Below are 26666 nucleotides of genomic sequence, written 5' to 3'. Positions count from 1 at the left end.
TTATTTTGAATATTTTATTTTTAAACACTTATTTACAAAGTTTGTGTGCATGGGTTGGGAACCTATGTCATGGAGTGTGTGTGGAGGTCCTCGGACAACTTGCAGGGTAATGTTCTCTACTTCCTTAAAATGGGTTCTGGGGATTGAACTCTGATATTTCAGCTTTCTAGCAACTGCCGTTTCAATGCTAAGCCATTTTCTAGTCCTCATCCTTTATTTTGAGTGATTTCATATTAAAGTCATATTGGAACTGCGATTCTTCTTGATCCTTTCATTCCCTCAAAAGTATTTCTCATTGCAGGTCATTTTAAATTAAATAAATATACAATCTGAGTATTCAATGAAACCTAATATAAAGAAAATAATTTTGATACAAGAAACCATTGTCCATGTTTACTGGAATAGGAATTGTTTGATGGCAATTTTTGAAGCAAGAATCATGGACATCAGCAGAGGCTATGTGCCTTGATTGCTGACACTCCAGTAACATCTTGCAAAAACTATCTGTTGTTTTCTTACCTCTTCCTGTTTCATGGCTCCTATAGAAACTGGTTATGTAAAAACTATCTGTTAATGCTTTAGAAAATTGGAACCAATCAAACTTGCTTTGTTTTTTACAAGTATATGAAAATCTAAATATCATTTTTAACCACTTCTCAGAATCATATTCTTTATATCTTAGTAAATAACCGTGCTTCAGTTGGGAAGTGGAATTTCAGGTTAAACTGAAAAGAAGTTGTTAGTGACATATCTAGATTGTTCTCTTTTTTAATCATGATATTTCATTCATCATTGGGACAAGGCTTTCAAAAAACACGTGTTTCTTAAATTATTTACATTTTAAACTGGCAGAACCATTCAAGCAAGGAAATTAACATTCAGTCAAAATAAAATGCCATCCAGAAAAATCAATACAATTTTCTATTAAGTGTGGGTGACTAATTAGAGTGACCAAAGAAGAACATTTTTTTCCTTAAAAGTGGTAAGAATGCACACAGTTACGCTCCAAAACTCAAGAACCACATACTTTTCAGCTTCTTGTGAAAATAAGGCTATCTGTTTTGGTTCTTATGAATTCTTGGGAAGACACTGCACTGAATTTTCTGAAAGCTCCCAAGTGCTTTAATGAAATTGCTACCTGAAAAACTGTGTAGCCATCTTACTGTGTACTTATAATTTAAGAAGCTATTGTAGATTAGTACTTATGACTGCTAATGAGAAAACCATAACAACCTTTTAATTGAAAGGAACATGGCTAACTACAGCAAGTGCAATCAATAAGACTGTCTTAGTAGTATAAATATTTCTTCTCAAAGTGTTCTTTCTACTCCAACAGCAGTATTTAAGGTTGGGAATGAAAAAAAAAGAACTAGGAATCCATTTGTTATTACAACACTTAATTATGCTACAAATCTGTGCATCTCAGCACTGAGAGTGAATTCTTCCAAACCAAACAATCTTCGGTTAAAAAGAAAACTCATATAAAGGACTTACCAATTACATAGGCTAGTAACAAGGCCAAAGTCACTGTGATTGCGGTAGCGCTCAAGGCTGTGCACTTCCAATTGCAGCATCTATACGGTTTGTTAAAAGTGAAGGCAGGTCGGGAAAAGGTGCTCTGAGGCAGCGGCCTGGGAGGTGGTGAGTAGACAGTATTGGATGTCAGTGGGTAGTTCTGACTGGCTGCACTGAAGATTGCAGAGGAACCAGATCCATGTTTGAACAGGAAATGCCTAATGGAGAAAACCAGAGAAGTTCCCCTGTAAATACCAGAGCCAATTTCTATAAACCCCACAAACTCTACAAATTTCTTTTTTTTTATTTCTTTAATAGTATATATTATACAGTAATATATGTGTATTTATTTGTTACACAAATAAATATAATGTTATATTATTAATGACAATGCTTTGAGAAATAATGTACAGTCAGAGACTTCTGGGAGCCAAGGGAGTTGATGCTACCAATGAACAATATCTTTGGAAATTAAGACTGGAACCCAGAACAGGGGTCCTCAAGTGCCCCACATTCCATTCTGAGTCCCTGTTGAGTCAGGATGGAGCTCTACCTCCCCAAACTGGCTTCCTTGCTTTCTGTTTGGTGAATGCTGACAGCTTTATGTGGATGGAAGAACCCACCCCACAGGTCCTCAGCCTCCAGAGCTGACTTCCAGCCCACTAGTACCCTGTGTGCAGATGTGAGGGATGGGTACAAATTTCAAAGCATCATACTATGACAAATCTCACCAGACCTGGAAAGGCTAGACAAAAATTTCAGGTAATCCAGTGGCAAATGAATTGTCTTTGGTATTTTTTTTCATTTCTTCTTCTCTTCCTCCCCATCTCTGCCACTCTGTCCCTTCCTCAATCCCTCCTTTCCTTGCTTTCTTGATTACTAGTAAATGGTCCAGTTCCATAGTTGATATTCATTATTCTTTTCTCATTCCTTAATCATTATTCTGAAGAGCTGACTGTGTTTTGCCATCAGATTTTGATAATTAGGGCATCCTAGATACCAGTGTTTGGCCTTTTCCTCACTACCAAACTTTAAAAACAAGACTTTTGGCAGATATTAATTAATCTTTTAATTTAAAATATCAAACATATGGCTCACTTGAAGCAAGCTATCCCATTCATTCACCAACAACCTTGTACAGTTCACATTTGAACATATCCATTTTTATCTGTTCAGCTCACCTCTTCAATTCTCTAGCTACTAGCTCGTGCTAGTTTTTGAAAGTTGTTGTACAATAAAAAAATTCTCAAAATATTTCATATTCCAACATTATTATTATATAGAGTTGATATTTTATAGTTTGTTTTCAATATAAAAATTATATGTGAAAACATTCACTGTTAACATATACCATTGCTGGAATTTGACAAATGCCATTACTTGAGCAAAACAAACCTCTATCCAAATGTAGAACAGTCCCATAACTCCAGGAATGCCCTCATTTTTTTTCTTAGCAAATTTCTACCTTGATTCGCAGAGACAAACTCAACTGTGCACTTTCTCACCATACATTTATTATGCCTGCTGTGGAACTTTATACATGTGGAGCAATGGTGTTATTATATTATATACCTACAGAGTGATCACATATACCTCATTACTATTATAACTGGACCTTTCATAAATAGTGATACACTCATAAGTAAGGACTTGAGACAAACATATATATTTTGACCCTGTACTTTCCTACCCTTGTGAGGTGCTAAGTGCCATGTGTTCTACTACATACTCATTAATGCATTCATTCTTTCCTTGTATGGAACAGGCTATGCTATTTTCCTCACTGGGCTTTTAAGAATGGGAAGGCAAAAATAGGTGTAAAATGTTGTGCAAATTCACCCTGTAAGCATGTGACAGAGCTAGAATCAGCATACAGGTCATCCAGGCTTTAATGTCCTGAATCTTAACCACTATACTGTGCCCTCTATGGCAGTAAAATGCACTGCTAAACAAAGCACATTCTAGTGTTACATTTTAATGCACAGTATAAAACCTCTCAGTAAGTGAAAAGTCAACATCACCTTGCAATATGTGCCCAAATGTAAAAGATTTATTTCTAGCTTCCACATTTAAAGGAAAAGAGGCATATACATTTAAAGAAAAAAAGTCCCAACAACTCTAATGTGCCAGGTGATGAAAAACGCTGACAATAGAGAATTTTGCTTGAGTATCATGGAGGTTAACTGTTTTCTAAAGGGCTACGTTACTGAATGAAATTGAGATCCCTGCACCTTTCTAGAGGGCAATTGAACATTATATACTAAAATGTTTTAAATATACATATTATTTACATAACAATTATGCTTTTAGGAGTTGTCTTCAAGAAATGATGCCTATGACACTTTAAGAAGTCACTTATTACAATGATATCTATAATAGCTAAAATAACTTATACATATCCCTAATACTTGATATTTCATTAAGTGATTTTAAAAACTCATGATACATAATCATTGCAAATTGAGCTGTAAACATTAGGAAAAGCATTCACACATAGTACTAAGGAAAAGAAATCAGGCCTCAAGAGGGGCAATAGGATATACTTTTTAAAAGGAGAAAAAAGCATAACATTCATGAATAAAATGATAATTTGTGTGAAGTTTAGAATGTAGGGATATTTTATTAATGAAAAATGTTCTTGATCTAATATCAGTTTTATTACTAGGATTAGAAGATTTGTATCTGGTGAATTTACTAATCTTTCTATCTAGAGGGTCAGATACCAAGTTAGTTTCAATAAATGTATTATTGTGATCTTCATGTGCGTTTGAGGTTGGTACTATTATCCTACTTTCTAGATGACAAAATGAAGATACAGAGAATTTTGGTAAAATTTGATAACTGATAATTTTTCTATTACTAACAAGAGACAACATTTGAGTGTTGAGTTGTACCATTCATGGTTCTACTTCATAAAGTATTACATTACTTTGTACTTATAACAGGCTTATTATAATATCTATATGTCTCTTTTTATAGATGAGAACAGGAAACAAAGAGATGCAAAAACTGGTCCTTGGTCCCATTACTAATAATTGGTGATGCAAAATTTCCAAACTCCAGTATATTGGCTCCAGAGCCATTTCTATCAGACCATACACATACTAGGCTTATGTAGCTACTAAAAAAGTTCAGAAGAAGCACATTTTGTGCTGAACTTGGCATGGAGACATTTTTCTAAGCTTTTTATACTGTTCCCTTTTTGACTTAATGAAAATAATGAGAATGACACCTACAGAATCACAAAGTTTGAAGAAACTTTCTTATAATTCTAGCAGCCCAATGCCCTCATTTTCAATGAGAGTAGCTTCAACCTAAAGAATGATAGTGGTTTACTTAAGTAATAGGTAGTTAGTATTATAGACAAAGCTAGTATCAGACATTATTTATTTAATATATTTCCATGGTATGATATTATCTGTAACCCTAATCTTCACTAGATAAGCATCATGTTCTAATAACTTATGCTAACTGACTCAAAATTAACAAATACTATCTGTTCAAACCATATTGCAAAATGTATGTGTATTCTATCGCATGTCTTTGTGCTGACTTGTTCTTTTGTTAACTTGGCACAAGCTGACGTCATCTGGTTGAGGAATTGCCTCTACCACACTGCCTGTAAACAAGTCTATGGGGATAGTTTCTTGATTAATGATTGATGTGGAAGTGCCTAGTCCACTATCAGATGTACCATCTGTGGGCAGGGGGTCCTAGATGGTATAAAAAAGCACAATGAGCATGCCAAGTGTATCAAGTAGTAAACTTTTCCTCCATGGTTTCTCCTTAAGTTTTTCACTTAGGCCCCTAACTTGAGCTTCCGCAGTGATAAAAGTGTATGGTGAAAGTTGCATTTGATCATGATATCTTACCACAAAAACAGAAACCCTAAATAAGAAAGAAATTAGACCAGGTTGTGGGATATTGTTGTGATAGATTCTGGACGTGTGTTTTGAGGAGGATTGTGGTAGCATTTGAACTTTAGGGTGGAAAAGACATTGGATGCTTACAGCTCAGTGGGCTCTTCTGTGGGGTCCTGGAAGGTAAGAACATTGAGCAACACAGATAATAGAGGTCTGCCTTGTGAGGTTTCAGAGGGAAAAAAACTCTGTTTGGACCTTTCATGTGCGTTTTCAATTAATACTCTTTGATTCTGGTCTTCTGGAGCTGTGATTAGCAAGAGACTAGTACCACTACAATGAAATCTTTGTTTTGTCGGGATAATAGATGCTTCTCAGCTGAGGCACAAGAATCTACTGTGATTAAGCAGAGACCAGCTCATTTCTCTGGGAAGTGTTTCCCTATGGTGAACAAACAGAAGCTGTGATGTAGAGGTGGCTATACTCTGTGCCGGGAACTAAACTTGGTATTTTGTAAATTTCCCAGGTCTTACTGGTTTTAGAGGAATGAGAGGTTTCTGGAGAGCAGCTGAGGTTTGGTACTATGAGAAACCATTTAATGTTGGATATTGCTCTACATGCTGTGAATAGGTTTTATTACTATTGGTTAATAAAGAAGCTGATTTGGCCAATAGCTAGTCAGAATAGATCCAGGCAGAATATCCAAGCAAAGATACAGGGCAGAGACCCACACTGGAGCACTGAACTGAGCTCCCAAGGTCCCAATGAGGAGCAGAAGGAGGGAGAAGATGAGCAAGGAAGTCAGGACCACGAGGGGTGCACCCACCCACTGAGACAGTGGAGCTGATCTATTGGGAGCTCACCAAGGCCAGCTGGACTGTGACTGAAAAATCATGGGATAAAACTGGACTCTCTGAGCATGGCGAACAATGAGGGCTGATGAGAAGCCAAGGACAATGGCACGGGGTTTTGAACCTATGTAATGTGCTGGCTTTGTGGGAGCCTAGCCAGTTTGGATGTTCACCTTCCTAGGAATGGACGGAGAGGGGAGGACCTAGGACTTTCCACAGGGCAGGGAACCCTGACTGCTCTTTGGACTGGAGAGGGAGGGGGAGAGGAGTGGGGGGAGGGGGAGAAGGGTGGGAGGAGGGGGAGAAGGGTAGGAGGGGGAGGGAAATGGGAGGCTGGGAGGAGGTGGAAACTTGTTTTTTTTTGCCTTTTCTCAATAAAAAAATGGAAAAAAAAAGAATTGAAAGCATATAAAAAAAAAGATACAGGGAAGAAGAAGGCAGAGTCTGGGAGATGCCAGAAGCTGCCAGGGAAACAAAATGTGAGGTAGTAATCCATGAGCCTCATGGTAAAAATACAGAATAATAGAAATGGGATAATTTCCTGGGTGGTGGTGATGCATACTTTTAATCCCAGCACTTGGGAGGCAGAGACAGGTGGACCTTTGTGATTTTGAGGCACAACTGGTCTACAGAGCGAGTTTCAGGACACACTCCAAAGCTATAGAGAAACCCTGTCTCTAAAAACCAAAAAGGGTTAATTTAAGTTGTAAGAGATAGTTAATAGTAGGCCTGAGCTGATGTGTCAAATGGTTTGTTAATTAATATTAAGCCTTGGAGTGGTTATTCAGGAACTGGCAGATGAGACAGAAACCTCCAGTTGCAGCCATTGGTGAAGGTAAAGTCTCAGTTTTCGTGAAGATTCCAGCATATTAGAGATGCCAATACCATGTTGGACTACCAAGAACAGCAGCAGCCGTGGAATGGATCTAGCTTGAACTTTAGATAAGCTGTGTGCGCTACCAACCACAGAGTATAGAAATGAATTCCTTTGGTGCCCAGAAAATCAGGAGTTGCAGATAGCTGACACTGAGCTTTGAACTTTTGGACTTTGGTTTTGTTTTGATTTAATTGTAACTGTGGCCTGATTAACTTCTTTGAGCAAGAAACTATGTAACTTGTTGATTTCACAAGAGCTCAGTTGAGAGACTGAACTTGTAGAGAAACTTGGGAATTTTAGAGAGACTGGAATTTTAAGAGAATTTGGATATATATATATATATATATATATATATATATATATATATATATATAATTTTCCTTTGGTTTTTAAAGTCAGGGTTTTTCTATGTAGCTTTGGAGCCTGTCCTGGTACTTGCTCTGTAGCTTAGACTGGTCTGGAACTCAAGAGATATGCCTACTTCTGCCTCCTAAGTGCTGGCATTAATGCTATGTGCCACCACCACCTGGTAACTTTGGATATTTTAAAGAGACTGTATTTTTAGTATTTGAATTTTTAAAGACTGTGGGGCTTTGGAATATTTATATTGTCATATTGATATTAATATAAGATCTTAGAAATGGATAAGAAAAGAAAGGCTATGAATTAATAAGTGATACATTTGTGTGTCACTTTGACAAGGGGTCAATTGTGCTGGTGCCTTTTTATGTCAACATGATACAAGGTAGAGTTTTCTGAGAAGAGGGAAGCACAATTGAAAAAATGCCTACATAAGACTGTCCTGTAGGCAAGATTGTACAGCAATTTCTAAATCAGTGACTGATATGGGAGTGCCCAAGCCATTTTGGAATGTGACACCCCTTGGTCGGTGATCCTGGAAGGTAAAAGAAAGCAGAGTGAGCAGGCTATGGTGAGCAGCCAGTAAGCAGCATTCCTGTCTACTTCTGTTTCAGTTCTAGCCCTAAATTCCCTCAACGATGAACTATGAGGTGCAAGTATAAGATGAAACAAACCTTTTTCTCTTCAAGTTGCTTCTTGGTTATAGTAATTTAGTATAGCAACGGAAACCTTAAGTAAGACACCGAGGATCTGAACTCTGGTATTTATACTTGCATGACAATTACTTGTATCCACAGCACCATCTTTTGAGCCTTCTTTTTTTGAATTTTTTAAATTAATATGAATATTAAAAAAATGATTCATTTTAAAGACCAACCACAGTTTGTACTCTCCCCTCTCTTCCCTCCTCTCCCCTCCCTCCAATCTACCCCTATACACTCCTCAGAAATAATAAGGCCTCCCATGGGGTGTCAACAATGCCTTCTTTAGTAAGCCATATGCTCTTATAGCAGCTTTTAAAGTCTGTTAAACTGTTTTGAATGAATGGATAAGCATCACAGGACAAACAACTCTTTAGTAGATGAAGTGATTGTTATTTTTCTAAAAGATACCTAAATTATCCCAAAATGGAAGAATGGAGGCATGGTATATAATAACAGTGGGAGAAAATATATTTCATTGTATAAGTGACCCATAGCATTGTGTTCATTTCATGTAACTGTGCTTTCTCTTTTAGGTTTTTAAATAACCTGTGTTTTAAAAGGGAAGATCTCTTCTTTATTGCCTGGCGAGTTCTCCTAGCCAGAGTTTTCCTCATTGGCCATTGAATTTACTAATGAGCAAGAAATGGAGCAGTTCACAGGCAACAGAGTGGTGTAGATTTCTTAGCCTCCCACCCTTGCCCTATGATTATTTTTGAGGTGACAAAATGTCACAGACATAGTATTAATCCTATACAGTCTCACCGTGATATGTTTCTATGGGATAAAGGGGAAACCTAGGAGACTGGACTCTTTTACCTAATGTTTGAAGATAAAAATTCTTCAATCTTTTGCATATTTATGAAGAAGAACAATTGGATTTTCAAGACAATGTGAGTGGCCCTGTATGCTGGGTATTGATTTGGTTTGGTATATCATTAAGAGGTAGAAGAAAGACAGAGAATTGTTGGCTATTATGATGGCAATTACAAGCAATAATCAATATCCCTGAGCACTGTAATTTTATCTGATGTACACCAAAGGATTTCCAAATGCAGTTTCATAAGTAAAATATTACAGATTAATGAATAAATTCAACAGTCACAGCAGAGCAGCATTTAAACTAATTCATGTTTGAGTGGAATCCAAATCATAGTCTTCAGTGATAATAGATAATAAAATAAGTTCATATACTAAGGTTCTTGTTTTCTTATTAACAAGCCCACACTAAGAGTCTATGCTGAACGCGATCTATACTTTGATGTGCATCCTGAGAAACAGCGATATAAATGCTATGTATTGTCATAAGCTTTGCAGGTCATTGTGGAAAGTGAAACCAGAGCCTAATGTGTTTTCATAGTCTTTGAAAAAAGTAGGAGCATAAAGACAAATGCATAATGCTAGACTTCAGCTATGTGCTCATAAAATCAGATCATCTGTCTAAGCACATTGCTTTTTCCCTCAGGACCCGAGGATATACTAAAATGTTGTTATCAATTTCATACAATTGGTTTTTTTTTCTACAGAGCAAATGATGAAAATGCAGTTCAAGAGTTTATGTGTAGGTAGTGGCTCTTTTTGCATCTGTTTTAATATTCAAGTTCAATTTTTAAAAAAGGGAAAGTAAGATATTACCAAAGGAAATGGGCACATAAGGATATTATAAAAAAAATCTTCAAGACTGATGAGACCCAGTGGTGGTAAATGGGAGTATAATAAATGCTCCTGTAAGGATTTTAAAATCATCTATAAAAGGGGGAAATGTGTTCTCTCTTTTAAGCCCCTATACTACATAATTCTGAATGTATCTGTTAGTATTAAATAATATGATTTAATATGGCACTTAAAATTCTACAGGAAACAGACAGAAATCTACAGCTTTTTCACAACAGATACATAAATAACCAATAGTTTTTCTCTTTTACATCTTGTAAACATTCTTATGAGACACATCTCAGCCTGTATTACTGTAGCTATAAGCATTTGGGTCATTTTTTTTTCCCAAGAGAGAGTGGTTCAACTTGCTTCTACTGGAACCGAGGTTGAATTTCTTTAAAGAAAAGATTATGGGTAGGGCAAAATTACATTTGTATGGGGGTAATGAAATTTAATTACTTATTTTTAAAGTTACCAAATGTAGTTTGGTGATAAAAATCTAAATAATGTATTTTAAACTATGTAGTGCAGTAGTGTTAAGTACTTTGTGAGAAGTTTCTAGAGTTACTTTTCTAGAAAATTTGAATCACTATGTGCTCATTAAACAACACTGCCTTTCCCCCAACCACTCACCATTCCACTGTTTGTTTCTATAATTTTGACTCCTTTCCATATGAGGGAACATATTATTTTAATTTTCATGTGTGGCTCATTTCACTTAACATGATGTCATCAAGATTCATCCATGTTGCAGTATGTTACAGCATTTTCTCTCTTTTTAAGACCAAATAATAATCCATTGTGTGTAAAACTCACATTTGATTTATTGGTTCACTCCCTTATCAATACGTAGGGTATGTCTAATTACTTGGTTATTGGGATGAATGCTTCTGTGAATATATGAAAAGAAATATCTCTATAAGGTCTTATTTTAATTGACTTGGATGCATACTCCAAAGAAGCATTATGGGATCATATGGTAGTTACATTTTTATTTTTCTAAGAAACGTCTGTGTCATTTTCTCATAGAAGCTTGTATGATTAAGTCTCTCCAGCAGGGCACAAAGGTTTCTTCACATTTTCTCCTCTTCAATGTTTAGTATTTCTTCGGTTTATTTTTATGTTTTATATTTATTTATTTTATTTTATGCATGTGTATGTTCTGCTATGTGTGTGTACATGTACCATGAATATGTCTGGTGCTTGAAAAGGTCAAAAGAGTGCTTTCCACCTCCTAGAACTGGAGTTACAGGTGGTTGTCAGCTTCCCGATATGGGTGCTATGAACTGAACCCAGTAGTCTGGAAGAACGCAAGTGCTCTTAATTACTGAGCTATTTTTCCAGCCCTTGGACTTCAGTTGTGATAATAGTCTTACTAGTATGTTTTTACTTGCATTTCTTTGAGGTTATATTGCATATTTTCCATATGTATTTTGGGTTTCTGTTGCTTTTATTTGAAGATACAGGTATTCATAGATATTCAAATCTACATATAAAAATAAGAGAAAACATCATTTTGAATCAGCCCATTTTCTTCTTTGATGAGACTATCTCAAAAAGTCTGTGGGAAAGTATGTCAGTATGAATACTCTGTTTTCCATTAGTTACCCTTTGCAAAGACTCCAATTTAGAATAATACCATTAAAATGTAATAATAAAACTTATATAAATTTTCTTGAGCTTATCAGTATTATGAATTTGAAAATTAAGCAGGGTAAATAATTTTATCCCTCTACTAATAGCTAATAAAGGAGGTTTTAATTTTTGTTTCTTATTCTTACTTCCAAATATTCAGACAACCTCTACCAACATGTCCTGTAAGCCTCACCTACCAAATATTGATAAAACAGCTATACTGTATCATTCATAATTTTAACAGTTCTTATCAATGTTTCTGCATGCCTATAGAAGTCATAATTTTTTAAAGCTTAAACCTTATCTCAGTAATTTATCTTCAAGTGGGACTATTCAATGATCTCCATTAGTACTGTATTTTTTTCAAATGAGTTGATCTGTAACAAGAAATATCTGTCATGCCTTTTAATATTTCTCTAGATTACATAAATGGCTGAACACAGGAAACATATCTCAATTTTTAGGTCTCTTATTTCAGAGGTAAACAAGAAAATATACACACATTGGTTTATATATTTTTTCTTCTTTTACAATGTTTTATTGTTCTTCCCAGAAATTACAAGGAATCTTCAACCATAATACTTCAAAATTATTGCTGTTTAAACAAGACTTGAACAAGGACAGCAACAATAGACAAGCTAGAGTAGAGTGGGATATCTCACAGGATCCAATCTCTGAACAAAGAACTACAGACAAGCAAGGAAGGATGAGAACAAAAAAAAAAAGAAATAACCTTCCCCATGGATTCGTCCATTAATTGGTTATTTAATACCAACTGGTCAGCCCTAAATTCATACATATACAAGCAGCACAAATGGACGGAGCAGGTTGTATTTATATAGTGAGGCACACACACACATATACACAGACACACAAATGAAGCAATAACAGTAATAATTAAAAAGAGACTGTTAATTCAAGAGAGAATGTGGGCACAAGGAGAAGACTGGAGGAAGAAAAGGGTGGGGGCAATGATGTAATTATATTTTAACTTAAAATATAAAAAATTAAAATAATTCTCTTGATTTACTGTGTAGAATGACGCTGAAGGATTCTAAGATTAATGTAAGCACTGTGTTTGGATTTATCAGACTAAAATGATAATTAAATGTCTGAATTCTTTTCAAGTAATATAAACCTAGCAGATAAAGCAAAATGAATTCACAATCTGCTGAAATGCCTCAATAGGTAAAGTAGAGAACCACCTATTGCACGATGTCCTCTGTCCTTCACATGTGTGCTGTGGCAGGTACATGCATGTGAACACACACACACATGCACACACAATGCACAGAAATTAAATAAATTAGTAAATGTAATAAAAAGTTCATTCATATTTGAACTCTTGTGGAAGACTTTTGTAATTGAAGGATTACTCTAAATAAAAATATGCTAATAATTTTTAAATAGTCACTGTTAATAATGATAGTAAGACAAAGGCATTTGGCAAAAATTTTAATAAATGATAAAATATTCTGGTATTTTACTTGAATGTTTTTCTCACTACATTCTCATGATATCCCAGTAATATATAAGAAAACTACATTTTGTAGATGAGGTAATTAAAGATCAGATATTAACTGTGTAAATTTCCCAAGATCACACACCTGGTAAGTGATTGACTTTCAAATTAACTTCAATTTGGTTGAATACTAGAACATAACCTACGTGCCAGTAGGTATGTCTTTGTTTTACATTGGGTTCTATTTCTAGCTTCTGAAAACATATCAAAAATGGGTGTTCAATGTTTTAAATTTCATGCATGAATAATGAAACTCAGTCACTGTTTAACTCATACTGCTGCTCTTTGAGAATTGTTTATTCTGCTCTTATTCACCTTTCCTTCACTACTCCCTTACCCCACCCTGTTCTCTACTCATCCAATCTACTGGTCTCATGCTTTGGGTTGTGTGGCTTTCTTCTGAAGCAAGGTCAAAATACCAGTAGTTATATTCTCTTATTAGTATTTTTATTGAAAATAGATTTTTTTCATATGATACATTCTGATCATAGTTTCTCCTCCCTCAGTTCCTCTCAGATTCAACCCCACTTCCTCACCACCCAAATTCTTACCCTTTCTTTATTTCTCTTATTAGAAAACAGAGGTAACTGAACAAATAAACAAGCAAAAAAAAAAACAAGAATAGGATAAAAGAAACAGAAAAACGAGAGCCAAAAGCACAAGAAACACACACACATCATAAAAACACAAAATTGGAAAATACAACATGTAAGTAAAAGACATGTAAGCTTAAAAAATGTTCAAAGCACTATGCGACAACAATCTTCCAAATATATCACTGAGTTTGTTTTATGTTGCCCATTTAATCTTTGGCATAGGGCATGCCTTAAGTGTGGTTTGTATATCCACTGAGACTGCATTGGAGAAAACTGATTTTCCTTTCTGAGCAGCTGTCAATTGGAGATAGTTTCTGGTTTGGGGATGTTCACTTCCCCTGACATCACTGGGAACCCATCTGGTTTTGGTCTGGGGAGGTTAACACACTGCCACAGTAACTGTGAGTTCATATATGGGTTAGTCCTGTTATGTCTAGAAGGCCTTATTTTCTTGGTGTCTTTCATCCCCACTGGCTCTTGCACTTCTTCTGCCTCTTTTTGATAAATTTCCTGAGATCTGGGGGTGGGGGAGGATTTGATGGCTACATCCCATTTAGGACTGAGTGTACCAAGGGCTCTCACTCTCTGTACATTGTCCAGTTATGGGTCTATGAATTATTCTCATCTACTCAAGGAGGAATCTTCTATCACGATGGCTGAGCAAGACAGTGATCATATTAACTGCCTCTCCTCTCCCAAGAAGTTATCAGTTGTCAATATCTCCTTAACTAAGAGTGGCAATTTGTGCCAACCTCCCCTCTACATTTTGTCCATCAGTGAGTTTGTACAGGTCTTGTGAATGCCATTAAATCACCGTCATTTCATATGTGCAGCTTCCCTGCTATGTGCAGAAAACATTGTGTCCTTGAAGTTACCCAACACCTCTTGTTCTAACAATCATTCCACTTCCTCTCCTGCAATAACATTTGAGCTTTGGGAGGACAGAGTGTGTTAGAAATGTCTCACTTAGGGCTGAGCATTCTAGATTATTGTTCCTTGCACCTTGACCAGTTGTGGGTGTCTGGGTTAACTGCAATCTACTTTAAAAAGAATGTGGTTTATCAGTGCCAGAAAACAGTGGTTAGATTTGTAATAGGCCCTAGGAGACAATGTACTACCACTATTACTCTGCTAAATGGTCATAATTTAAAACTGTCTCCTAATGCCTTATTATTAACCCATAGATTAGTGCATCTCTCAAGCATTGTCAGGCAATGCAATCTTAATTCATGCGGTCATCTGTTATTTCTTGGTTCAAAGACAAATGTTTATAATGTAAAGTGGTCAGCTGAATGTTTTAATAGAAATATTTCTGTCAAATCAAAATTAAAGGAAGGAGAAAATTATAGTAAGAAGGTGTTGCATATTGAAAACTATTAGAAAAGTAAAGCTATTGTTTAGCTTGTGGGAGATATTAGGGAATTGTGAAGTAACAATGTATCATACTCCTCCACATAAATCAAACATTTCTGATACAGGATACTTAGAGGTAAAACAGGATTGTGGTGCTGGTATAGATTGGAACAGAGAACAAAAACAGTGTGAATTCTATTACATTTGATCAAGTTGCATTAATAGATCCTTAAATACATTAAATAAGTGTGTACTAGCTTGATAATAATGATATTTCCAAAGTAAGCATCTCATTCTTTCTTTAAGTTATACATATATTTCTATATCTAATTGTATATCTAATTTTAATTTAAAACTTGATGTTAAAGGGATGGAAAAATTGTATAGTAGTTAAGGGTACTTGTTCATGCAGAAAACTGGGCTTTCTTTCCCAGTACCTACATGGTAAATCATAACTCATTAACTCAAGTTTCAGGGGACCCAACGCCATCTTCAGAACTCTGTGGGCACAGGCAAGCATGTGGTGAACATACATGCATGTAGGCAGAACAGGCATTCAATACATATAAAACAAAATATATTAAAAGCTATAAGAGATGAAAGGTAAATATGAAATTAATATTTTCTATTAATACAAATGTTGGATTAGAAGGCTCAGGTCAATACATAAAACAGTTTTAGATAAGTAAGCTTAGTATATTTTAATTAACTTTATATTTAATAGTAATTTGGGTCTTGAGACATGATTTAGAGAATATAATCTTCAAATTTGATAAAAATTACAAAGTTATTTGTAAGCAAGTTTATAATTTATACATTTTTCTCATGGGGAAATAATTAAAGACTATTCAATGGTTTTCAGTAGCTCATTCCCTTTCAGGGAATTCTTGAAATAAGAACAGAATATGTAGCCATGAAAACTCTGTGAGTATAGCTTTCCCATTAAATCAGATGCCACGGTCTCTGAAAATTGAAAAAAAAATTTCTATTTTATAAGTAAGCTTTTGCATTCCTATTCACAAAAGGTAAGGAAATTAGCTTCTAACTTCCATAATTAGAACAACCTGCCAAGTTTACAGACTTGTCTTCCCTTGTTGCTTGGGCTTTTATTTATTTACTTGTTTGTTTATATATTTATTGTGTTGTTAAAGGAAGGGTTGGTAAGCAGTATTATATACATTTATCACCTTTTTATTCATTTTCATTTTCTGAAAACATGTATTTTTCTCATTTATTTTATGAGCTGCTTGACACAATATACTTTTCTGTTTCATTTATTTTTATTGAATTTCAATCTACATTAGCAAAGGCATCTTATTGTAAAGAAACAATGTTTCCAATTAATTACAAAAAAATACAAGAAATGCAGAGCCTAAAATTTTCTCATTAAACATTTCAGGTTGAGAATCTAGATCATTATTCTAATGCAAATTTTAAGGGATATTGATTATCCTCTGCCACTACAAACAAAATAGCCCTGCATATCATCTTTTATTTTTGAAAGTCTTATTCATATGTGTATTTTAAAGGTGAAGATTATTTTTATAACACTACAAAAGGATACTTGCATTAGTCCACTACCCTATCCAACATAACATATTTCTAGATAAAAGCTCCCAATGGATCTTAGCATCCTATGAAATATCAACTTCAAAATCAAAGTGGTACCCTGTGGCAGAGACTGTATGCCCTTTAAGCAACATCCTTCCATGATGGAGGAAGGTCATTGGCCAATAAAGAAACTGCTTGGCCCTGTGGGTGGAGTAAACAGAACAAAATGCTGGGAGGAACAGGAAGTGAGCTCAGAGACTCCACAGCTCTCTCGGGAGCAGACGCCTCAGAGAGAGACGCCATGCTCCTGGCTCCTGGGCAGACACACGTGATGAAGCTGGGACCCAGGACTAGGCTAGAATCTCCCTGGTAAGCGCACCTTGGGGTGCTACACACAGATGATTAGGAATGGGCTAAATTAATATGTGAGAATTAGCCTAGAAGAGAATGGGCCAAGGAGTGATTAAAAGAATACAGTTTGTGTGTTGTTATTTCAGAGCATAAGCTAGCCATGTGGGCGGCTGGGTGTGGGGGACGCAGCCCTGCCGCCCCATATTACTACATTTGGCGCCCAGACGTGTGAACAACTAAACCCACTTAAAAAACCTGAGAAGGCTTAAAAATAAGGGAAAGAGAGATTTTTGCTGTTTGTTGGTGGCGTGCTGTAGAGAGATTTCCTGATTCAGCAACAGTAGCAGAAAAAAGGCTGTGTCATTTTAAAGTGCGACTTCCTGGGGCTGTGCCGCCATTGCGATCTCTGTCTGGCTCCTGCGGGAGACAGAGCTTTTGAATAGAGTATTTGGAGTAAAGTGCTACGATTTGTTTGATGGCAACTAGACTCTCTGTGTTCTCGGGTCTGCTCTGCTTGCTAGAGGCAAGCGGGCGCCTCATCTAAGAGAGGCTTCCTGACTCAGCTTTATCTGCAAAAGCCTGCAGCTCATTAAGAGGTCCTGCCACAAAACACTTAAACGGTGTTGACAAAAAGCTGAACGCATGCTTTTCGGTTTTCAGCCGTAGCAGGAAAAAAGCTGCGCCATTTAAAAATGCCGGCTTTCTGGGCTGTCCTGCCAGGACAAACTCTGACTCTTTTACGCAGGCGGTTTGTGCGGTTTGTTAGCACAGGCTGCTGAAGCTCGCTTGCTGGCTACAGCCAGTACCTCAGCCATGAGGCTGGAAAACTAAGGAATGGGCTGGATCTAGCCGGCAAAGCCACGCCTTTAATCCTACTGATATTGCTTGGTAAATTAAAGACTCGTGTGGTCGGAAAAAGAGAGATATACAGTAAAGAGAGATTCAAAGACAGAGAAAATTTCTGAATGGTTTAAAGTGTGTTAAAAATATATGCAGACTAAAAGTTGAAGTTCTTAAAGTAAAAAACAAAAAAAGGGAAGAGAGTTGTGTGTGGTAGCACACGCCTTTAATCCCAGTACCTAGAAGGCAGAGGCAAAAAGATCTCTGTGAGTTCAAGGTGTAGTAGTGTACACCTTTAATCCCGAATGCCTGGGAGGCAGAGACAGGCGGATCTCTGAGAGTTCAAAGACAGCCTGGTCTACAGAGTTACTTCAGGTCAAAGATACAGAGAACCTGTCTCAAAAAGCAAAGAGTTGAAAGTAAAAATAAACAAAATAGAGGTTAAAACAAAGCGTACAAAGATGGAAAATACACAAAGACTTTTGATACTGTATGCTATTATGCTCTCTTTGAATTGTTTAAATGCTGAGGAAGGAGAAACAGATGCTAAAAGATATTTATTTATAAATACTGCTGAACTAATCCAACATAGATATTATGAATTTGGATCTAAGGATATGATACTTTGGAAAGGAGTTTCTTATTTTGTTTTCACAGAGGATGAGACGCTGTTCACTTCTTCTATTCTGATTTGGTATGATGGACCACGTCCTCCTGAATGGTTCCTGTGCACGCCTTCAAAAAATTGCTTCGCTCAACTGCCAACTGAGATGAAACTAGCACACAGGTTATACCATGAAAGACCTAATTAACGACGCCCCCATTCAGCAGGAAGCAGTTTGGAGAGAAATAACTGCGCCCATATTCCCAAAAAATGTTTATAAGTGTTCTTTTACATTTAAAGGGGGATATGATATAGGTATGAATAATTTGCATTAGTATAGATTTTGCTTTATTGATAGAGATTTACGGTCAATTTTGTTATATATATAAGTGTTTCTGATTTTGATTAAGGTATTGTGATTGTATAGTTCATTTAAATATGTAATGTATAATTAGGAAATATAGGTTGTTGATGGATAATCATAAATAATAGTCAAGTTTGTAGTCATGTTAGTTAATATTTTCTAGATGTGCGTAGATATATTTTAGATAGGCATTCTTCATATTTTTCAAAGATTATAGAATACGGCGTTTTAAATGTTTTAATAATTTAGGACTTTTCATGACAATGAGACACTCTGCTCCTGGAAGCACCAATCTACTTCAAGAGGAAGATGGGCATCGAAGAGGCACCTTATGGAGTTTGATAGCCATTTGGGCAAGAAACTGCTCTTGCCTGGACTATTGCATAAACTGGACACAGAGAACCCGCAGAGAGAGGACTACTGAACTTGCCTAAGGTGAGATGATCTTTCGGGGTTCCTGATTCATGAAAGAGTCTGCGAGACATTCTGCAGGACACAACAGATAGTGACTGAATTGACTTTGAATTTTCCTGCTTTATGGAAATGTCTGCTGGATACCATGGGCCTAAAGGCTGAAGATGGATGCCCCAAAGGTACAGAGGAACTTTGGGTGACTGTCCAGGCAGCGAGATGTCTCTGTCATTTCTAGAGTTTTAAAAGTTGATTTTTTTCCTGTTTGCTTAGGTAGTATTGTATCTTTCTGGAGTCTTTGATGGAATTAAGAATAGTTAGTTATAGTTATAGTTTTCCTTAGTTATGATAATGATTATTGTAACTTTTACTTGATAACTGTTTTTGTTATATGTAATTTTGCTATGTTAAAGTTAAAGCCTTTTTTTTTGTTTAAACCGAAAAAGGGGAAATGATGGAGGAAGGTCATTGGCCAATAAAGAAACTGCTTGGCCCTGTGGGTGGAGTAAACAGAACAAAATGCTGGGAGGAACAGGAAGTGAGCTCAGAGACTCCACAGCTCTCTCGGGAGCAGACGCCTCAGAGAGAGACGCCATGCTCCTGGCTCCTGGGCAGACACACGTGATGAAGCTGGGACCCAGGACTAGGCTAGAATCTCCCTGGTAAGCGCACCTTGGGGTGCTACACACAGATGATTAGGAATGGGCTAAATTAATATGTGAGAATTAGCCTAGAAGAGAATGGGCCAAGGAGTGATTAAAAGAATACAGTTTGTGTGTTGTTATTTCAGAGCATAAGCTAGCCATGTGGGCGGCTGGGTGTGGGGGACGCAGCCCTGCCGCCCCATATTACTACACTTCCACTTTTCCTCTGCACTCAGATACACTCTATATACCATGTGTTGGGTCACTTAAATGTTGTCATGTAGCTGAGTTCTGGTTAATGAAATATTCAGTGCAAGAAAAGTTACATTTAATATATTTAATATTTAAGATTTGGTTCCTAGAAATTTACTATCTTTGATCATCAATGCCCATGCTTATTCACTGGCTGTAAAAGAACATAATCAATAACTGGAATGGATCTAATAATTTATTTTATGGAATATTATAGAATCACAGAAAGTATAAAGATCAGCAAGAATGCTGATCATCTCTCATCTGCTAACGGTAGCCATATCTACATTTTCCCATCAAAACCCTGTATTCATAATGGCTGGTATCTATAGTAAGTTGAACCAGAATCAGATAATACAACCTCAGAGGCAATCTTACTTTGTTTCTCTAAAACACACAGAAAAATAATTAAAAGCTAGCAAATCCAATATATAAGGTTATGCTGAACCAATTAAAGTGTCACATATAATGGAGAAAAAAAAGAAGGAAATCTCATGTAGAATAAAATTTGAAATGAAAGAATATGTGCAGAGATGCAGTAGTTATGCAGCCAAGCAAAGAGAATGATGTGGAGTTTTATCTTTCATTAGGATTGTTTTTACACATTTTATTTGCTTCATTGTGAAATAATAGTATCTTAAAAATATTCTTTAATGTTCACTTAGCTTTAAATAATTTTTATTCTTAGTTGCCATAAAACACTAAGATAACAGTAATTTTTATGTTGGAAAAATATAGAGAGAATATTGTGTATATATATACATATATATATATTTCACACACATACAGAATATGTATGTAAATATAGTAACATATGGGACATGGGACTTGTAGTATATATACAAATCTACATATATGATCCTACCTCATTTGTCAACCAAACCACACATAGCCTCATATTTTCCCTCCAAAGATATCTGATTCAGATGTCAGCATGGAAATCTTTATAGTAATTTTCTTCTGGTGATTGAATTTGTCATCAATTTTCTTCATGGTCATCTGTGTTCTTTGTATTTTTAAATTGAAGGTTTGCTACTTTTATATGACCCTTCATGGTCTGTCTTTTGTGAACTTGTCAGCTTTACCACTGCTATTGTCCCCAATGCCCTCTATGTTTCTGGACCTTCTATACTGAATGCATTTTATCAAATATGTCATTTTTTTCAGGCTTGTGAATCTTTTTAATCATTTTAGCAAAGAAAATATCAGAAGAGCTTACAATTCCTAAAAGTGGTATAGGGCTTATGTAAGGCAAAAGAGAAAGATCAAAGAGTAAATATGGGGAGAATGAAGTACAGGTGAAAAAGAAAGGAAATCTTGTCTATAAGTAGGTGATGGATGGGTGGACCATGATAGAGAGACAGACAGATGGATGGGCAGACACACAGACAGATAAATTGATGGATAGACAGACAGACAGATGGATAGATAGATAGATAGATAGATAGATAGATAGATAGATAGATAGATAGATAGATAGATAGATAGATAGATAGATAGATGGTGTAGGAGGATCTTCTGTCTATGTGTTGCTTTCATTTGGTTTAATAAAGAAACTGTCTTGGCCTTTTGATAGGGTAGTAATTATTTAAGTGGAGTAGACAGAACTGAATCCTGGGAAGAAGGACAGATAGAGAGCTGCCATGGAGCTGCCAGGTCAGACACTCTGAATCTTTCCTGGTAAGCCACAATCTTGTGATGTTACACAGATTGGTAGAAATGGGTTGAATCAAGATGTAAGAGTTAGCCAATAAGTGGCTAGAACTAATGGGCCAGGCAGTAATTTAATTAATACAATTTCTATGTGGTTATTTCGGAGGTTAAGCTAGCCAGGCAGTGGGACGTAGCCTGCTCCCCCTACAACAGATAGGTAGGCAGATAGATAGATAGATAGATAGATAGATAGATAGATAGATAGATAGATAGATAGATGAGAGAGAGAGAGAGAGAGAGAGAGAGAGAGAGAGAGAGAGAGAGAGAGAGAGAGAGAGAGATACATTTGCAAATAGGGTTGTGTAATTTGTTTGGTGCTTTAGCACTCAGGCCTCATTTGTTATATATCTAATGAAAGAAGTCAGCAACAATACTCAATAATCTTCCTTCTTCTGCATTCCCAGAGTACAGACCAATTAGACTACCAAATGTGCACATATCCAATGCATCAAAATATACTTCTTTTACTTAAGACTCTCACAAAGAAATGAGAGTCGTGACAAGCTAATTGGAGATAAAATTGTATAAGGAGTTGTCATTGTATTAAAAGGAAACCTTGGGGGAGGTTCAGGGCTAAATGCATGTGGTTAGATGGTTTCCAATGTGAGTCACACTATAGATTAGAGACTAAATCCTACAACATTAGCCGTGCAAAAAGAGAAAAGAGGGAAGAACCTGAAGAGAGCTTGTGTATAAAGTGTACAGATTATTATCTGACTCAAACTACTGACAAAAGGATGGGAAAAATGATGGAACAGTATTTCTTGAGTGAGGTTGGAAGTGTTTTCAACTGTGGAATAATTTGGCGATAGGAAGGACCATATGGAGACATTTTATGTTGTCATAATTCGGGGGGGGGATGTTTCTTGTTACTGACATGCAGTGGGAGAGGCTATGAAATATCCTAATCTGGGCAGTTGTCTCTTCATGATGTACACACCAATTAATTGCTCACCTTGAAATGTCAATGATATTGTTGAGATAACATGCTCTAAAACTATTCATTTGATTGGGACATACAGTTTGAATTATCACTATCTTTATGAGAGGGGATTGGGTACTCTTGAAAAATTTTCAGGGAAATGTCAAGCATTCATGATTTTATCTTCCCCGCCAATCTCACAGGTTATTACAGCTTGAGGCTATTTTCACATACTATTGCTTCATTATCTAAGCAAATGTCTCTAATTTTAGGGCCAGAGAGCATATACAAGCTTATACAACTCATTCATATTTACCTTAAATATTTATCCTTGCTGACCAAACAAGGAAATCTTTGTAAGATATGGAAAGTAAAAGACATTTGCTACTTCAATTTTTTTTAAAAAAATTGCTTTTCAAATTGTAGCTTTCATGAGCTTGTCACAAAGCACAAATCCAAATCTTTGACTGCTGATTAAAACATGTAGAATAAACAATAATCACATCAATTGAAACAACATTAACTTCCCTCACAATTTGAAAACCCCAGAAACAGTCAAATGGGGAATCTTTGCTGTGATTTAAAGCTCAATAAGACCAATTCCCCTAGAGCACAGGAGAATTTTTGAAAAATCATGCCTTTCCTCTGCAATTGTCCATCCTTGCTATGTGGATTTTAGAACGAAAAGAGAAACATTTGTTCAAATTAACCACTCCAAAAATGAGAGAAGGTCAACTTCAAGAGTACAGTGACTCCATGAACGGATATGACCTATATGGTAAACAGAATGAAAAGCCTATTTTCTCTATGCATCATTGTCAAAACTTGGAAAAAACTCCCACCAAAGATTGATAAGGTACAGCATAAAAATGGCTGGTTGGGACCTGAATCTGACTTTGACAGCATGAAATACTATTCTATTTACTTTACAATTAGAAAATTAAAGTATGAGGAAAGACATTGAAAAATGCTACTTTTTTCAATTCATGGTGACCCTGGGCTATATGAGATTCAATCAGCCTAAAATAGAAACAGAGCCACGTGGTGGTGACTCACACCTTTAATTCCAGCACTAGGGAGGTGGAGACAGGAAATGATATGGCTGGGCAGAGAGAGGAATATAAGGCAAGAGACAGGAGCTCAGGATTCAGTCTAAAGGTTTTGTAGAGATGGCATTTAGTCTGAGGACTTGTAGGGACAGGATTGCTCATGTAGTCTGTGGATTTGGTAGAGGTTAAGAAGTAGTGGATTGGAATAAAGGAAGGTTGGATAGGGGAGCAGGGAAGCATATATCTTAATTAAGGGAGCCATCTTAGGGTTGGCAAGAGACTTGGACCTAGAGGGGCTCCCAGGTGCCCAGGGCGATGTCCCCAGTTAGTTCCTTGGGCAGATGAGGATAGGGAACCTGAAATGACCCTATCCTATAGCAATACTGACGAATATCTTGCATATCACCATAGAACCTTCATCTGGCGATGGATGGAGATAGAGACAGAGACCCACACTGGAGCACTGGACTGAGGTCCCAAGGTCCCAATGAGGAGCAGAAGGAGGGATAACATGGGCAAAGAAGTCGGGACCACAAGGGGTGCATCCACCCACTGAGACAGTGGGGCTGATCTATTGGGAGCTCACCAAGGCCAGCTGGACTGTGACTGAAAAGGCATGGGATAAAACCGGACTCTCTGAATATGGCGGACAATGAAGGCTGCTGGGCACTGGGTTTTGATTCTACTTCATGTTCTGGCTTTGTGGGAGTCTAGCCAGTTTGGATGTTCACCTTCCTAGACCAGGATGGAGGGGGGAGGACTTTGGACTTTCCACAGGGCAGGGAACCCTGACTGCTCTTCAGACTGGAGAGGGAGGGGGAGAGGAGTGGGAGGAGGGGGAGAGGAGGGGGAGGGAAATGGAAGGCTGGGAGGAGGCGGAAATTTTTTTTCAATAAAAAAAAAGAAGTAGTGGCTGGCTGCTTTGTTTCTCAGATCCTTTTCAGTTTTCAGCCTCTAGTATCTGCTCTAAGTTTTTATTACTAAAACCAATGGGAATTTGTTCTACACTAATTAAGCTTCTAAATACAAGCCTATGTGAGACAAAATTTCTATATAAAGTTGTTTTAAATCCTATGTCCATGAAAAGTTTTGCATTTTAAAACACAGACACACACAGATATACACACAAACAGAGATGCAGAGACAGAGACAGAGACAGAGAGATACACAGAGAATATTTTAAATTTATCAAACAAAGTTTTGCTGATCATACATGTATCGGTGAGATCATCTTTTAAGCTAGCTTTACAATGACCTAGGACTGCTTATTTAAGTATACTTGTTGCCATCACCACTCCCGCCTGACAGATAGGGACATGTAGCATCTTTATAATTTCCTCTTACGTATTAGATATTCTGAATGTATCTCAGTAATCATACTTAAATTTATTTCTCATATGTGGGAATCTCACATAGAATTACCAAGCTTGCAATTACTTATAATTCAACTTAAATTATCAGAAAGCTTAAATTATCAGAATTCTTTCAGTGGAGAAGCAAGTCCCTGGAAGATAAGCCACAAAATGACAGAAATTGCAAACCTAAATGATCTTAAATATTTAGCCCCATTCCCTCATTTGACAGTTGGAGAAAATGAGGTTGTGCTGAAGAAAGAGATGTCATCAATGTCATATATTTATTTAGTGGCAGAGCTGGAATTGGGTTCAAGATTTCTAACTCTGAATCTTGTGCTTCTTCAGTACTCACAGGAGACCATTAAAATTCGCAACTAATATCCATGATATTTTATCCACTCTACAATATCTTTTCTGTTTAGAGCACTATATAATAGAAACTCATGTCTAAACTGACAATCGTGAGATCCCTGTGAAAGATTAAATTATTATCATTTGGATTAAAAGGAAAGTGGATTTATATTTAAGAATGGTTTTCAACAAGAATGACAATTTTTTGAAAAGTTCTATTTAACCTTAAGCTAATCAGCAAATCCAATTACCCAGAACCCTTCTATTTTCTGAGCATTTAGCTTCATCAAGATTTTATATGAATAGACTAAAATCTAGGTTATGTTTTTAGGAAGGGAAGATTAACTGAACCATAAGACAATTCACCAATAGACAAAAGGAGATAGTTTGAAGCTTTCCACATAGCAGAACCATTGTCATATGCAGAGATTATTGTGCTGGTTCTGTATACTTGAATTCTAGTTCCAATTCTTATTCTGACTGCCATAAGATCCGTTAAGATTTCACCAAGCCCTGTTACTTTCATGTAAATTGAGACTGCTTCTTATCATATTCACCTTCCAGGTTTGTACAGGCTGAGATAACATATTAAGTGAAAGTATTTTCAAGAACCAAAATCTATTGACACATATGTGCATGCATGCCTATAGGTGCACACATGAAACACACACACACATTTATACATATATCCAATACATTATCTAAAATCCAAGGTTTTGACTTTGTTAAAAAAAATACTTAGCTGTTGAAAGGTAACCAGGAATGTGTTGCTGCAAAGTTACCTGGTTCTTGACATAATTCACTATAGTAAATGACAAAATTTGAAAGATTGGACTGTCATGTATGAAAGACAATTATTTTAATTGAATTCGGGAGAAACAGAAGATTGTGAATATTTTATGCCAAAAGAAATTAAATTTTCTAAGGAGGCTAATATCATGTTGTAGTTGATAATTCCATAGATAAATCAGAAGCAGCTATAAGTTAGCAGCTGCTTTATCAATGTAAGCCCTGAGGTGTACATATGTCACTATTGAGTACTTTTGTCAGTTATGTGGGACTGCCTAGAGTTCTGTGTATGTATGTCAGATGGAGGAAAGAAATATTACTTATAATCATGACTTGGCAAGGTAGCTACTTGCCTTTGGGAATATATGATTTAAGTTTGACAGCTGACTTTAAGGGTGGGGAGATTATAATACCACCTTCTGCTATGCTACTGACAAAAGCAACATTTTGTAGATGGGCAATGTAGGGAGTCTCAAACTGTGTCATTACCACAATGGACGATCTGGAGGCTCAGAAGCTGAACTGTTGTGTGGGATCATGCTGT

General features: G+C 36.4%; 1 protein-coding gene across 1 annotated transcript in view; it reads right to left on the bottom strand.

Moving 5' to 3' along the window:
• The window catches only part of LOC121443414 (teneurin-1), a 348703-nt gene that overhangs the window by 304522 nt on the left and 17515 nt on the right, over positions 1-26666 (bottom strand). The window contains exon 2 of the mRNA XM_041645172.1: positions 1495-1733. Coding sequence (XP_041501106.1) covers positions 1495-1733 — 239 coding nt within the window. The remainder of the gene's footprint in view (positions 1-1494; positions 1734-26666) is intronic.

The sequence above is a fragment of the Microtus oregoni genome, unplaced genomic scaffold (genome assembly GCF_018167655.1).
Source record: "Microtus oregoni isolate MIOR12 unplaced genomic scaffold, Mior012 000106F_ref0000393, whole genome shotgun sequence".
In the NCBI taxonomy this organism is placed as follows: domain Eukaryota; kingdom Metazoa; phylum Chordata; class Mammalia; order Rodentia; family Cricetidae; genus Microtus; species Microtus oregoni.
This window is presented reverse-complemented; position numbering and strand designations above follow the sequence as displayed.